At 46.0% G+C, this 12,370-nt stretch overlaps 1 protein-coding gene across 1 annotated transcript in view; it reads right to left on the reverse strand.

Moving 5' to 3' along the window:
* Positions 1 to 12,370, reverse strand: part of LOC130134278 (potassium voltage-gated channel subfamily KQT member 2-like) — a 267,264-nt gene that overhangs the window by 166,462 nt on the left and 88,432 nt on the right. Inside the window, exon 6 of the mRNA XM_056302181.1 lies at positions 2,573 to 2,698. Coding sequence (XP_056158156.1) covers positions 2,573 to 2,698 — 126 coding nt within the window. The remainder of the gene's footprint in view (positions 1 to 2,572; positions 2,699 to 12,370) is intronic.

Raw genomic sequence — 12,370 nt, forward strand, 5'->3', positions numbered from 1 at the left:
TAGGTTCAAGCCCAAGAGCAAAGCCTGCAACACAACCATCCTGGAGCTTCAGTATGCATACGACAATGCCATCACAGCACACTCTACAGAAGACCTCCAAGACATTCTGAATTCCTTTCCCAAGGCATACAAAGCTCTGGGTCTAGCATTAAACATCAAGAAGACCCAAATCCTATATCAACCTCTACCAGATTTTCGAAATCCCAAACCAGGACCCTAAAAAGTGTACCGCACGCATATGCATATGCTCACAAGCTTGTCTGTCTCGCCGGACATGATAGGGGATGGATGTTGAAAACCGGGACATTTGACTATTTCACAGATATTTGTCGGGACTCGGGATACCCAGCTTGAAACCGGGACAATCCCGGACAAACCGGGACGTCTGGTCACCCAATCTCTACCCAACCAGCCATCTACCCAGCCCACCATAAAAGTGGACAACAAAATTATTGAAAACGTTGATCACTTCCCCTACATCAGCAGCCTTCTCTCCTCAAAGGCTGACATTGACTCTGAGGTCAACCACTGCCTGAGTTGTGCCAGTGGCACTTACGCCAGACTCAGGAAAAGAGTCTTTGAAGACCGAGCCCCAAAGGCCCAAACAAAACTCCTGATCTACAGAGTTATTGTTCTCCCCACCCTGCTGTATGGAGCAGAGTCATGGGCCACCTACAGCAGGCACCCGAGAGCCCTGTAACAATACCACCACAGATCATTACAAAACATTGTGAGGATCAGCTGGAAGGACAGACGCACCAACATCGGCGTTCTGGAAGAAGCCCACATGTCGAAGGTGTCTGGCTGGCAGAGCTAGCATTGGATCAGCTGAGGTAGCTTGGTCTGCCGCATCCTGTGGTCCCAAGGACCACAGCCCTGACCGGAGCTGTGCCTGAAGAGGAAAGTGGGGCAAGCTAAGCTAACCACTAGCCCATGCAGACTGGCAGTTCCGACAGTCATCCTGGCTGGCGTTCGTTCTCCTTGACAGTGGTTTTTTTTAATTTAATTTAATTTTTTTAGCTAGTTTAGCTAGTTATGTGTTAGTTTGGATATATGTGTTATTTTAGTTCTTAGATATGCGTTTTTGTCTTTGTTTTGCACTGCTGTGGGCTGGGAAAAATTATGTATCATTTCATTTCATGTGCGCAAGGGCATGAAATGAAATGACAAATAAACTTTCTGATTCTGATTTTTTATTCTGACTAGCATCACCACCACAATAATGCAGCACCAACTCCGATGGACAGGCCATGTCATCCCCATGTCCAACACACGTCTCCCCAAACAGATCCTTTACTACCAGCTGAAAAAAGGTCAGCGAGCTCCTGGCAGTTAAAATAAATATTTCAAGGACAATATCAAGAACAGTCTGAAGAAATTCAACATCACATCAAGCAACTGGGAACACACGGTACTGGATTGGCACTCCTGGAAGAAATCTGTGCAGGAAGGAGCTGCACATCATGACATGGAACTCCACAGAGAAAAACTGACAGAAACGCAATGAGAGAGAGAAAAAGGCTCAACCACCACCACCACCAACCACCAACCACCACCACCACTTTCCCCTGTCCACACTGCACCAAAGTCTGTGGATTGCGGCTCAGCATCTACAGCCATCTGAAGACCCACAAGCAGACAACCCAATGGAGAGGACAATCATACTTGCTTCGAGTGACCGCCAATGATGATTATTATTTTGGTGATGCAGCACTATTAAAAGGGGCATGAATAACCAAGAAATAACAAAAGTAAAGATTTTTGCTCTATAATGAGACAGTATCTAAAGAGAATGGTTACGAAGCAAAAGTGTTTGTGGGAACATCAGTTCCATTCCATTCTAAGTCCCAAGTGTGATTTCAGGCACATTGATATTCAAACTAAAATATCAGTGTGACAGATGTACATTCATTCATCAAGTGTTTACACATGACTCAGCCAACGAAAAATGAGAGTGGGGGAAGATTTAAACTGGCCAAGAGGATTTCCATCTAGGTCTCCAACTGTGTGTGTGTGTGTGTGTGTGTGTGTGTGTGTGTGTGTGTGTGTGTGTGTGTGTGTGTGTGTGTGTGTGTGTGTGTGTGCTTGCGCGCTCTCGTGCATATTTTGTGTAGCTGTAGCAGGAATGAAAACACCTGCATTTAATTGTATGAAGTTCGTCAAAATATTGTGTTATTGTTCCCAAGGGAGAAATGTTCTAATGAACTTTAATTATAGAAACGTTTTATTGTATTCCTGGCGCCCTCTTATGGTGTTAGTTGGCACTGGTAATCAATGTAAACAACACTCTCGTACCTTTTCTCAAGATCGTTGATGAGAGTGGGGCTGGAGCAAGATATTAACTGTGCCAACGGATTGTTCTTTTTGTCGACAGACAGTAATAAACGGGACATTTGTCACTTGAACCCGACGTATCTGCGTGGATGTGGTTTCTGCTTTTGAGTCGTGACCAGGATATAGAGGTAACATATGGATGCATGTGTGTGTATATACTGTGGATGTGTGTACGTGTGTATATATATACGTATATATGTGATTTTGTGTTTTACGTTTGTGTGTGTGTGTTTCTCACCAGTCCCCACCACAGAGCGTCAGCGTATGTCTCAAACTCTTTATTGTCCTCTTTTTCTGCCAGATAAACCAGGAAACTGGCCAGGATCAGACACAGAAAACCAATGTACCAGGCTGTTATCAGCTCCTACACACACAAACATACACAGACACAAAAAGTACAATTGTTATATCAAATGACCCATAGACCGAGAAAATAGCTGCAAGAACAATATGAATATGAGGCCTCTCCTATTGATTCTAAGATGGCCGTGGCGCTGTGTTTGACTGCTTGTCATCGTTTGTTGCAGCTGTGTTTTCCCTGGTTTTGTTTGTATCTCTGTGTATGGATGATGTGCAAGCCACTATTTTTTATGATCGTCAAACACTACTGTATAGTCGAGCCCGACTGTCAACCCTACAGACAGATAGCGAAAATCAACAGATAATGACGGTCTACAGACAAATGATGAGTTTATTTACCAGACTAGCAGAGGTACCCGGCGTTGCCCTGGGAAAATGTTCTCACCAAAACAACCAATACGATCTGATCTTTAAGATATAATCGATGATGAAATATAATGTATTATAATGTGATACAGTTGATAAACAAATGTCGAATAAATGGATCTTATTAACGAAAACTATCAAATGTCATAATTTTCATAATTTCATAATTTTCAATCCATTCATCAAGCTTATATATATACCAAGTCCAGTTACACTCGATTCAATTCCTTTGGATAACCATGACCTGGATGAATTAGAACATTCACAGAAATTCATCGAGCTTCTTTGCCAATGTGTGAATTAATTGCTCAGTGCTCAAGCACCTCATGGTAAACCACGATGCCTGCCTTCTGGCTAGCATTGACAATGTTAGGTGTAGTGCCTCCCTTGACCACTGGAAGGATTTCAGTCTCAACCGAAGGTGTAGTGCCTCTCTTGATCACTGGAAGAGTCTCAACTGATTGCAGGTGTTCCCACCCTTATAAATTGCACAGTGGCATAACTCTTTTCCAGACAGTTTTAAGCATGCCATTGTTCACCCATTGCTGAAGAAACCTAATTTAGATCCCCTGTCCTTAAGTAACTACAGTTCAATCTCCAAATTATCTTTTCTATCTAAGATTCTGGAGAGAGTAATTTCTTCTCAGTTGGTTTCTTTTATGAACACTGAAACTGTTTTTAGTAGTTTCCAGTCTGGTTTTCGAGCACTTCATAGTACTGAGACAGCTCTAGTTAAGGTCACTAATGATCTACTGCTGACTGCAGGACAGAGGTGATTGCTCGATTTTAGTTCTTTTAGACTTAAGTGCTGTACTCGAGCAGGAGAACTAGGTTCCCATGTACCCGCGTGGCATTTTTTTGTAGGATCCTAATGGTATCTACTTAAGAATTTTTCATGTTGCAAGGTCAACTAATGGCCCATGGGGTTCGTCTGACGGCCATCTTGAATTGATGTCTGCGCGAGTGGCAAAAAAAACGTCGATTTTCTCAACTCCTGAAGCAGACAACATACAAAGACAAATGAACCCACTTTTTTGATATAATTTTGACACCACGAATCAAATGGAAATGTCATTGACATGATACAACCACTCTTTATTGGCGAAAAACAGGCAAATAAGAAATTTTAGGCTCATAACAATATGAGCAGTCAGGAGTGGACACTTCCTTGATATGACCGAACCATGGACCGTCATCTAAAGCTGGACGCACCTGAGACCCTCCCTCTGCTAAACATTGGCATCAGAGTGGGCCCCGAGTTCTTTGCAAATGCATCCTTCATCCCTCCTACTGAGAATGACCAAGTGTTCAAGGCCTGTCTTCAAGTGTACAACGTCTGGATGTTGAGCAGGTATGGGTGTTCCTTATTGTAACTATGCATATATTTGACCTTTTGGTCTAATTGGGTGCAATTGGGTTTAAGCATTATTTTAATTGTGGTGAAATAATGATTCCAGGATGAGCTCAAGTAACGGCAAGCAGAATGTGCCGGGTCAGGGCGGCTTCATCTCAGGCCCTGGTGTTACTCCTCAAAAAAAGTCTACCATCAACTATTACATGCCTATCAACCAGCCCACCACACAGTATGAGGTGGTGCAGTAGCTCCTGAGGCAGTCTGAGGAAGCTTCAACTGAGGTCAGTCAGAAGTACACCATCAACACCTTTGATCTGGGCGTGTGCATGAAGGCCCTACCACTTGTCTGGAAATTCCTGGAGAAGTACAAGCCCCACCTAGTCGCCCTAGGGCAGTTCCACACTGCCATGAACTACCTCGGGGATCACTAACCATAAGTGCCGTGTTTCAGGCTATGCTGAGATCCTCCTTGAGGCTCAGCTGGGCACAAGTTGTTGCCTAAAGAGTGTGCTAAGTGGAAAAACATACTCCAAGGCCCTCTTCTGTCTCAAGACTTTCTGCAAAGCACTAGAGCGGCTGTTTCTGGAGTGCTTCATCGAGGAGGAGGATGTGCAGCTCTCACCTGAGGCTCTGCTCAACCTTATGAAGTCGTGTGGCCGGCAGAACCTCAGCCTTGCGCTTCAAGATGACTCCACCCTCAGCATCATCAGGCATTATCTGAAGTACCAAGACAAGGTCTGCAAGGGTCACCTCGGCAAGACAGCGGTGTTCTGGCTGTCTGTCATGGACCACGGGCAGCTTTTTTACATGCTCCTGTTCTCTGTGAAGACCAACAGCCTGGCGCTCTTCCATAAGTGCAATGGGGACATGGCAAACTTGTTCTTCGCATTTGATGGTCATAACTACTCCAGGTAATTATATCTAACAAAGTTGTAATATTGTATATGATTAAGATTGTGAAACTTTACAGCTTATATAACATAAGTTACATTCAACACTCAACAGCATTATTCCCGCTTCATCAGGTACCTGGTCTGGTTTGAGGTGTTCCTCACCAACCTGGAACTGACTCATCCTGGTGCCACAGACCTCATCAAGAAAGGGGCCATCGCCATGGCTCACTCCCTCATCGCTGGTTCCCTGAGTGCTGTAGACAAGACCATAGATGAGCCCTTCATGAAGTTTGCCAAGTCCTCAGGTACGCAACGAGGGTCAAATTATAGATTAGTAGGTTATAGTGGCAGCTTGGTTTCTGTTGAATGTTAAATTGGAATTGGTCCCATTTGCAGGAGGTCTGCTTGGCATCTTCACCAATTTCCCAGCCTATCAGCGCTGGTGCTGAACCACATCTGCACGAGCCCAGTACTTTGAGGTGTTGCTGGAGATGTGTGGTGTTATTGATAACCCTGAGTTCCCCAAGGCTGGGAAACATCGTGAGCTGGACCTGGCCCAGATCAAGAAAAGTGAGGAGGCAGTCCAGTGCACCATCATTGCCATCAAGCGTTTCACCAACCCCTTCCAAATGATGGACAAGGAGCTCCTCTACCTTCTCGCCTCTGGTGCTCCTGTGTCCCTTGAGGTCGAGGTTGATGTTCTCCATGCTGAGGCTGTTGGCAAGGCTACCAAGGAGGCGTTCATCTGAGAGCATCTTCAGGGTGGATATGAAACAAGCTTCTTCGACCCCATCAAGAAGCAGAAGCCGCTGACGATGGAGGCCTGCAACAAGATGGTCAAGCTGACATCCTCAGAGGGAAAGGTAAAGCAATGTATATGTTCTATGCTTTGATATATTAATTTGCACATTATCCTACCAGAATCCTCTGTTTAGCTTAATGTTCTGGTGCATTGGTTGTACTTTATGCTTGTCATTTTTTTGCAGTTCATACAGTACCAGGGGCAGAGCAACCTGGCCTTCCAGCTGCTCCTCAAGTCACAGGTCCAGGAGGAGCCACTTGATCTTGATGAGCTGATGTGCTACTCCCTCTCACCTGTCCCTCACTCCCTGGGCACTCGCACTCCTGATGGGTTTTTTTTTGTTGCCAGGACCAACAAAGCCACCATGCTGCACTTCCTCTTGGATGACAATACAGATGAAGTACCTACTCCAAGGATGCTATCTTCATCCAAGATGGGAATGTCCTCTTTCATGCCCTCACAAACCTGCCTCATACATTTGGAGCAATCTGCCTGCAGGTACTGGACCAGATGGTGGCAAAGAAGCACTTTATCTTCTCCACTGACCCCTATCAGCCAGACTCCATCAAGGCGCAGGAGAGGCTGAGGCACGGCTTCTCTGAGAAGTTCATAGTGCAGAGTATGGCTACCAGGAAACCCCAGGACTTTAAGCTTTTTCTGGGCAATGAGGAGAACAAGCTGCAGCGCTGCCAGTTGATGATCAAGGACAGGTGGAGTAAGGAGGCAGCATCCGAAGTGCGAAACAGCTGTTCCCATCATGGAGAGAACAGTTTAATAACTAATGTCTTCAGATGGAGATGTAAATTGTTTCATCCACACCTAGGAAACTTCAATGGGGTCTTGAGTTAGCAGATTGTTTGCCAAGAATATAAGCTACCATGCATTAGGGTCTTTTGTGCCATTTCAGATTGAGGTCTACGAGATCCATGCCCTCCAGTCAGACCAGGAGGAGACAGACAGCCGGGTTGTGTTCTACCTGCATCATGCCGTCAACCTGGGCTTCAAGTCGGCAGTAGTAAGGACCCCGGACACCGACATCTTCTTCATCCTCCTGCATCACGCTGACACCATCAACCTTGTCATCTGTCTTGACACTGGCACAGGCAGGCACCGTCAGCTGGTCAATGTCACGGAGCTGGCCACCTCTCTTGGGCAGCCATACTGCAGTACCCTGTTTGGCTACTATGTATTCAGTGGTGAGGACTGTACCAGCGCCTTGAAGGGCAAGGGCAAGGTGGCACCGCTCAAAAAGCTCCAGAAGAACCCCAAATTTCAAAAGGCTTTCATGTTGGTGAATGAATTTTTAGATAATTTGGCATGTTATACATATTGAATAGAAAGCAAGTTTTGGGGAGTTCTGGTGTCATAGCGGAGTAAAGATGCGAACTCAAGTGCTCCCCCACGTATTGCTAATTCAATAACTTACATCGTCAACTTACTTTAACCGAACACTCACGTTTTGTTTTGTTTTATAAGGGTTTGGTGTAAAAATTGGCCAACACTTAAGACCGCACGATGAGTGGTGAGCCCAGTACGAGAGTAACAAACCCGAGCAAACACGCGGCCTCGGCTAGCGATAACCACACCACACGGCCAGCCACGGGCAAAGCTACAGAAGCTAATGCTAGCCTGAAGGCTACCGATGCTAACGTCGCAGCGGCTAACCCTCCACAACTGACCCGTGGCGATTTGAACGGAATGCTGGACACCATGAGGGACGAAATGCTTTCTGAGCTCCGAAGCACAGCTGCCCCACTGCAAGCCACCGTCCCCTGTCTCTCTCTCGTAGCGGGAATCCAAGCGGCGGAGGCCGGTCTGGACAACGCGGGCAGCAGAGTTGCTACACCGGAGCGCTGCTATGCGGACCTGAAGGCTGAAAACGAGGAGCTTCACGCTCGTCTGGATGATCAGGAAAACAGATCACGGAGGCGGAATATTAGAGTTGTTGGTCTCCCAGAAAAAACCGAAGGCAGCCATCCCTCCTCCTTTATGGAATCCTTCCTGGTCGAGGTGCTCGGCACGGACAGCGTCCCTCGTAGACCAGAAGTTGGCCGTGCTCGTCGCGCCCTCAGACCGGCGCAGCCAAACGGCCCCCCTCGAGCCATGACTGTGCGCCTGCATGACTATCGAGCTGAGGAGCCGACTCTGCGGCGCCCATCCTGCATGCGAGACATCGGGGCAGCTGACATGTCGCGGGGCAAAGATTAGCTTCTGCCCGCACTTTAACACTGACCTGGTGCGGAAGAGAGCTGCGTTCAATCCGCTAAAGACAATGCTTCGCGAAGCCGGCCTGAGATACTCCCTCGCATATCCTGCAACGCTCCGGTTCACATTGGAAGGGTCCAAACGAGCGTTCAAGTCACCGTCGGGTGCGTCTACCTTCGTTAGGCTAATGTCGGCAGGGCTCTGGGAGCGCCGGGTGGCGCAGGGAGTGAGGATGTGCCCCCCCCCCCCCCCCGCTCGAGAACTAGCGCGCGACCTGTTCTCTGAAGCGCAGACGCTCCGTCACAAAAAAAGAATTTGCTCGTGATCATCTAGACAATCACTTGTAAATTGTGCCATTCCCCTATGTCCGGCAGTTAGCAGTAATAGATCCGTGAGTTTTGTTTGAGTCTTTGACAGCCTTTTTTCAGTTCGCAATTGTAAATTGTGTTTATCATCCATTCCAGACTGTTGCCAATGACATGATCCAGTCTTAGATCTATATATATATATATATATATATATATATATATATATATATATACACTACCGTTCAAAAGTTTGGGATCACCCAAACAATTTTGTGTTTTCCATGAAAAGTCACACTTATTCACCACCATATGTTGTGAAATGAATAGAAAATAGAGTCAAGACATTGACAAGGTTAGAAATAATGATTTGTATTTGAAATAAGATTTTTTTTACATCAAACTTTGCTTTCGTCAAAGAATCCTCCATTTGCAGCAATTACAGCATTGCAGACCTTTGGCATTCTAGCTGTTAATTTGTTGAGGTAATCTGGAGAAATTGCACCCCACGCTTCCAGAAGCAGCTCCCACAAGTTGGATTGGTTGGATGGGCACTTCTTGCGTACCATACGGTCAAGCTGCTCCCACAACAGCTCAATGGGGTTCAGATCTGGTGACTGCGCTGGCCACTCCATTACCGATAGAATACCAGCTGCCTGCTTCTGCTCTAAATAGTTCTTGCACAATTTGGAGGTGTGTTTAGGGTCATTGTCCTGTTGTAGGATGAAATTGGCTCCAATCAAGCGCTGTCCACTGGGTATGGCATGGCGTTGCAAAATGGAGTGATAGCCTTCCTTATTCAGAATCCCTTTTACCCTGTACAAATCTCCCACCTTACCAGCACCAAAGCAACCCCAGACCATCACATTACCTCCACCATGCTTAACAGATGGCGTCAGGCATTCTTCCAGCATCTTTTCATTTGTTCTGCGTCTCACAAACGTTCTTCTTTGTGATCCAAACACCTCAAACTTGGATTCATCCGTCCACAACACTTTTTTCCAGTCTTCCTCTGTCCAATGTCTGTGTTCTTTTGCCCACCTTAATCTTTTTCTTTTATTGGTCAGTCTCAGATATGGCCTTTTCTTTGCCACTCTGCCCTGAAGCCCAGAATCCCGCAGCCGCCTCTTCACTGTAGATGTTGACACTGGTGTTTTGCGGGTACTATTTAATGAAGATGCCAGTTGGGGACCTGTGAGGCGTCTGTTTCTCAAACTAGAGACTCTAATGTACTTATCTTCTTGCTCAGTTGTGCAACGCGGCCTCCCACTTCTTTTTCTACTCTGGTTAGAGCCTGTTTGTGCTGTCCTCTGAAGGGAGTAGTACACACCGGTGTAGGAAATCTCCAATTTCTTAGCAATTTCTCGCATGGAATAGCCTTCATTTCTAAGAACAAGAATAGACTGTCGAGTTTCAGATGAAAGTTCTCTTTTTCTGGCCATTTTGAGCGTTTAATTGACCCCACAAATGTGATGCTCCAGAAACTCAATCTGCTCAAAGGAAGGTCAGTTTTGTAGCTTCTGTAACGAGCTAAACTGTTTTCAGATGTGTGAACATGATTGCACAAGGGTTTTCTAATCATCAATTAGCCTTCTGAGCCAATGAGCAAACACATTGTACCATTAGAACACTGGAGTGATAGTTGCTTGAAATGGGCCTCTATACACCTATGTAGATATTGCACCAAAAACCAGACATTTGCAGCTAGAATAGTCATTTACCACATTAGCAATGTATAGAGTGTATTTCTTTAAAGTTAAGACTAGTTTAAAGTTATCTTCATTGAAAAGTACAGTGCTTTTCCTTCAAAAATATGGACATTTCAATGTGATCCCAAACTTTTGAACGGTAGTATATATATATATATATATATATATATATATATATATATATATATATATATATATATATATACATAACCCGCACTTTGCGTTCGGCCGTCGTCTCCCTGCACGCCCTGGGACTCTGCGTTGTGTTTGTTGTAGTATGATGTTTGCGTGGAAAAGGAAGGAGGCGGAGGCTTGGGATCGTGGCTGAGACCTGGACACTTTACTGGCACTCGCTTACACTTCACCTCTCATCAATCAGCTGGCCGCTGGCCTCATCATACTCACAGCTTCCGGCAGACAAACAAAAAACATTTGATCAATGTAGCCTTTTGCCCGGGACAAGACTTAGGGGTACGGTGTTGCAAGAGGGACAAACATCGCCATATGCGGCATTCCCAGGGGAACATACAGCGTAACAGTGCCACCCTGTGGCGGATTTGCATTACTACCTTACATCTACCCCTTCTTTAATTGATGGCGTCCCAGCCATCAGACCAAACAAAACAAAACAAATAAAACTTATGAGCATAAACATTAAAACAGATCACACTGAAAGTGACGTATTAATACCATGAGTTGCATATGAAATGTAGATGTGTAAATGCAATCAAAGTAAATAAACCATTAATAAAACTTGTTTGTTTTGGGGTTTTTTTCCGTGGATTATACGTGCCCTGCTATGGCCCTCTGCCACAATGTCCAGCCCCTCTCTATCTTCTGCTGTTCCTCTTTTGATCTCACCACCTGTGACTCGTAAGACAGTTTCTTTGGGGGACGTCGAGTTCTCTGTGGGTTCCTCCTCAGGCTGGGGCCAGCAAGTGCGTTGGTGTCGCTGACATTTATGTCCTCTTCCCCCCCTTGACTCACTTTTTCGGCTTCCTCCCCCATTACCTCCATGCCATCCACCTCCCAGTCCCCCATGTCAGACTCAACTCCTGCACTTGTTGCTGCACCAGCCCGCTCCACCGGAAGAAACATACACTGTGTAAGAAGGTTGCGGTGAACCACTCTCTCTTTTTCACCATCCTCTGTTCGGACCACATATACTGGTATACGGGTGTGTTTCTTCACCACAATGTATGGGCGTGACTCCCATCTGTCTCCCAGTTTCTGCCGTCCCTCCACATGACATATTTTGACCAAGACTCTGTCCCCTGGGCTGAAACCTTGACTCTTTGCCTTTTGATCATAGTACCTTTTCTGCTGCTCTTTTGCATGTCGTGAGGCCTGGTTAGCCTGAGTATAAGCTTCCGACAGACAGTCATGCAGGGTCTGGACATATTCACTATACTCACATGGCTCTTTGGTGGTAGAAAGCCCAAAAATCAGGGTGACTGGGAGTCGTGGATGTCTACCAAACATTAGGTAATACGGTGTGTACCCAGTAGAGTCATGTTTGGTGCAGTTATACGCATGTGTCATTGCATCCACATACTCATGCCAGCGGGGTTTCAGGTGAGGCTCTAGTGTCCCCAGCATGTCCATGAGAGTCCGGTTGAACCTTTCGGTGGTGCCGTTACCCTGGGGGTGATAGGGGGTTGTGTGTGTCTTAGTGACACCAGTACACTTACACAGCTCTTTCACCACAGCACTTTCAAAATTACGCCCCTGGTCTGCATGTAGTTTTGCTGGGAATCCAAAGAAGAAAAAGTTCTTCCACAGTACCTTTGCCACTGTACAGGCTTTTTGGTCTTTAGTGGGATAGGCCTGGGGCGTACCGGGAGAAGTGGTCAGTGACAATAAGCACATTTTCTATGCCTCCCTTTGATTTCTCCAGAGTCAGAAAGTCTACACACACAAGTTCCATAGGAGCGCTGCTGTGAATACTGACCAGGGGAGCCCTGAGGCCTGCAGTCGGAGTCTTTCTGAGGCAGCACCTTTCACACTGCTCACACCAAGCCTTGATTTCCTGGAACAACTTA

This window comes from Lampris incognitus, chromosome 2 (genome assembly GCF_029633865.1).
Source record: "Lampris incognitus isolate fLamInc1 chromosome 2, fLamInc1.hap2, whole genome shotgun sequence".
In the NCBI taxonomy this organism is placed as follows: Eukaryota; Metazoa; Chordata; class Actinopteri; order Lampriformes; family Lampridae; genus Lampris; species Lampris incognitus.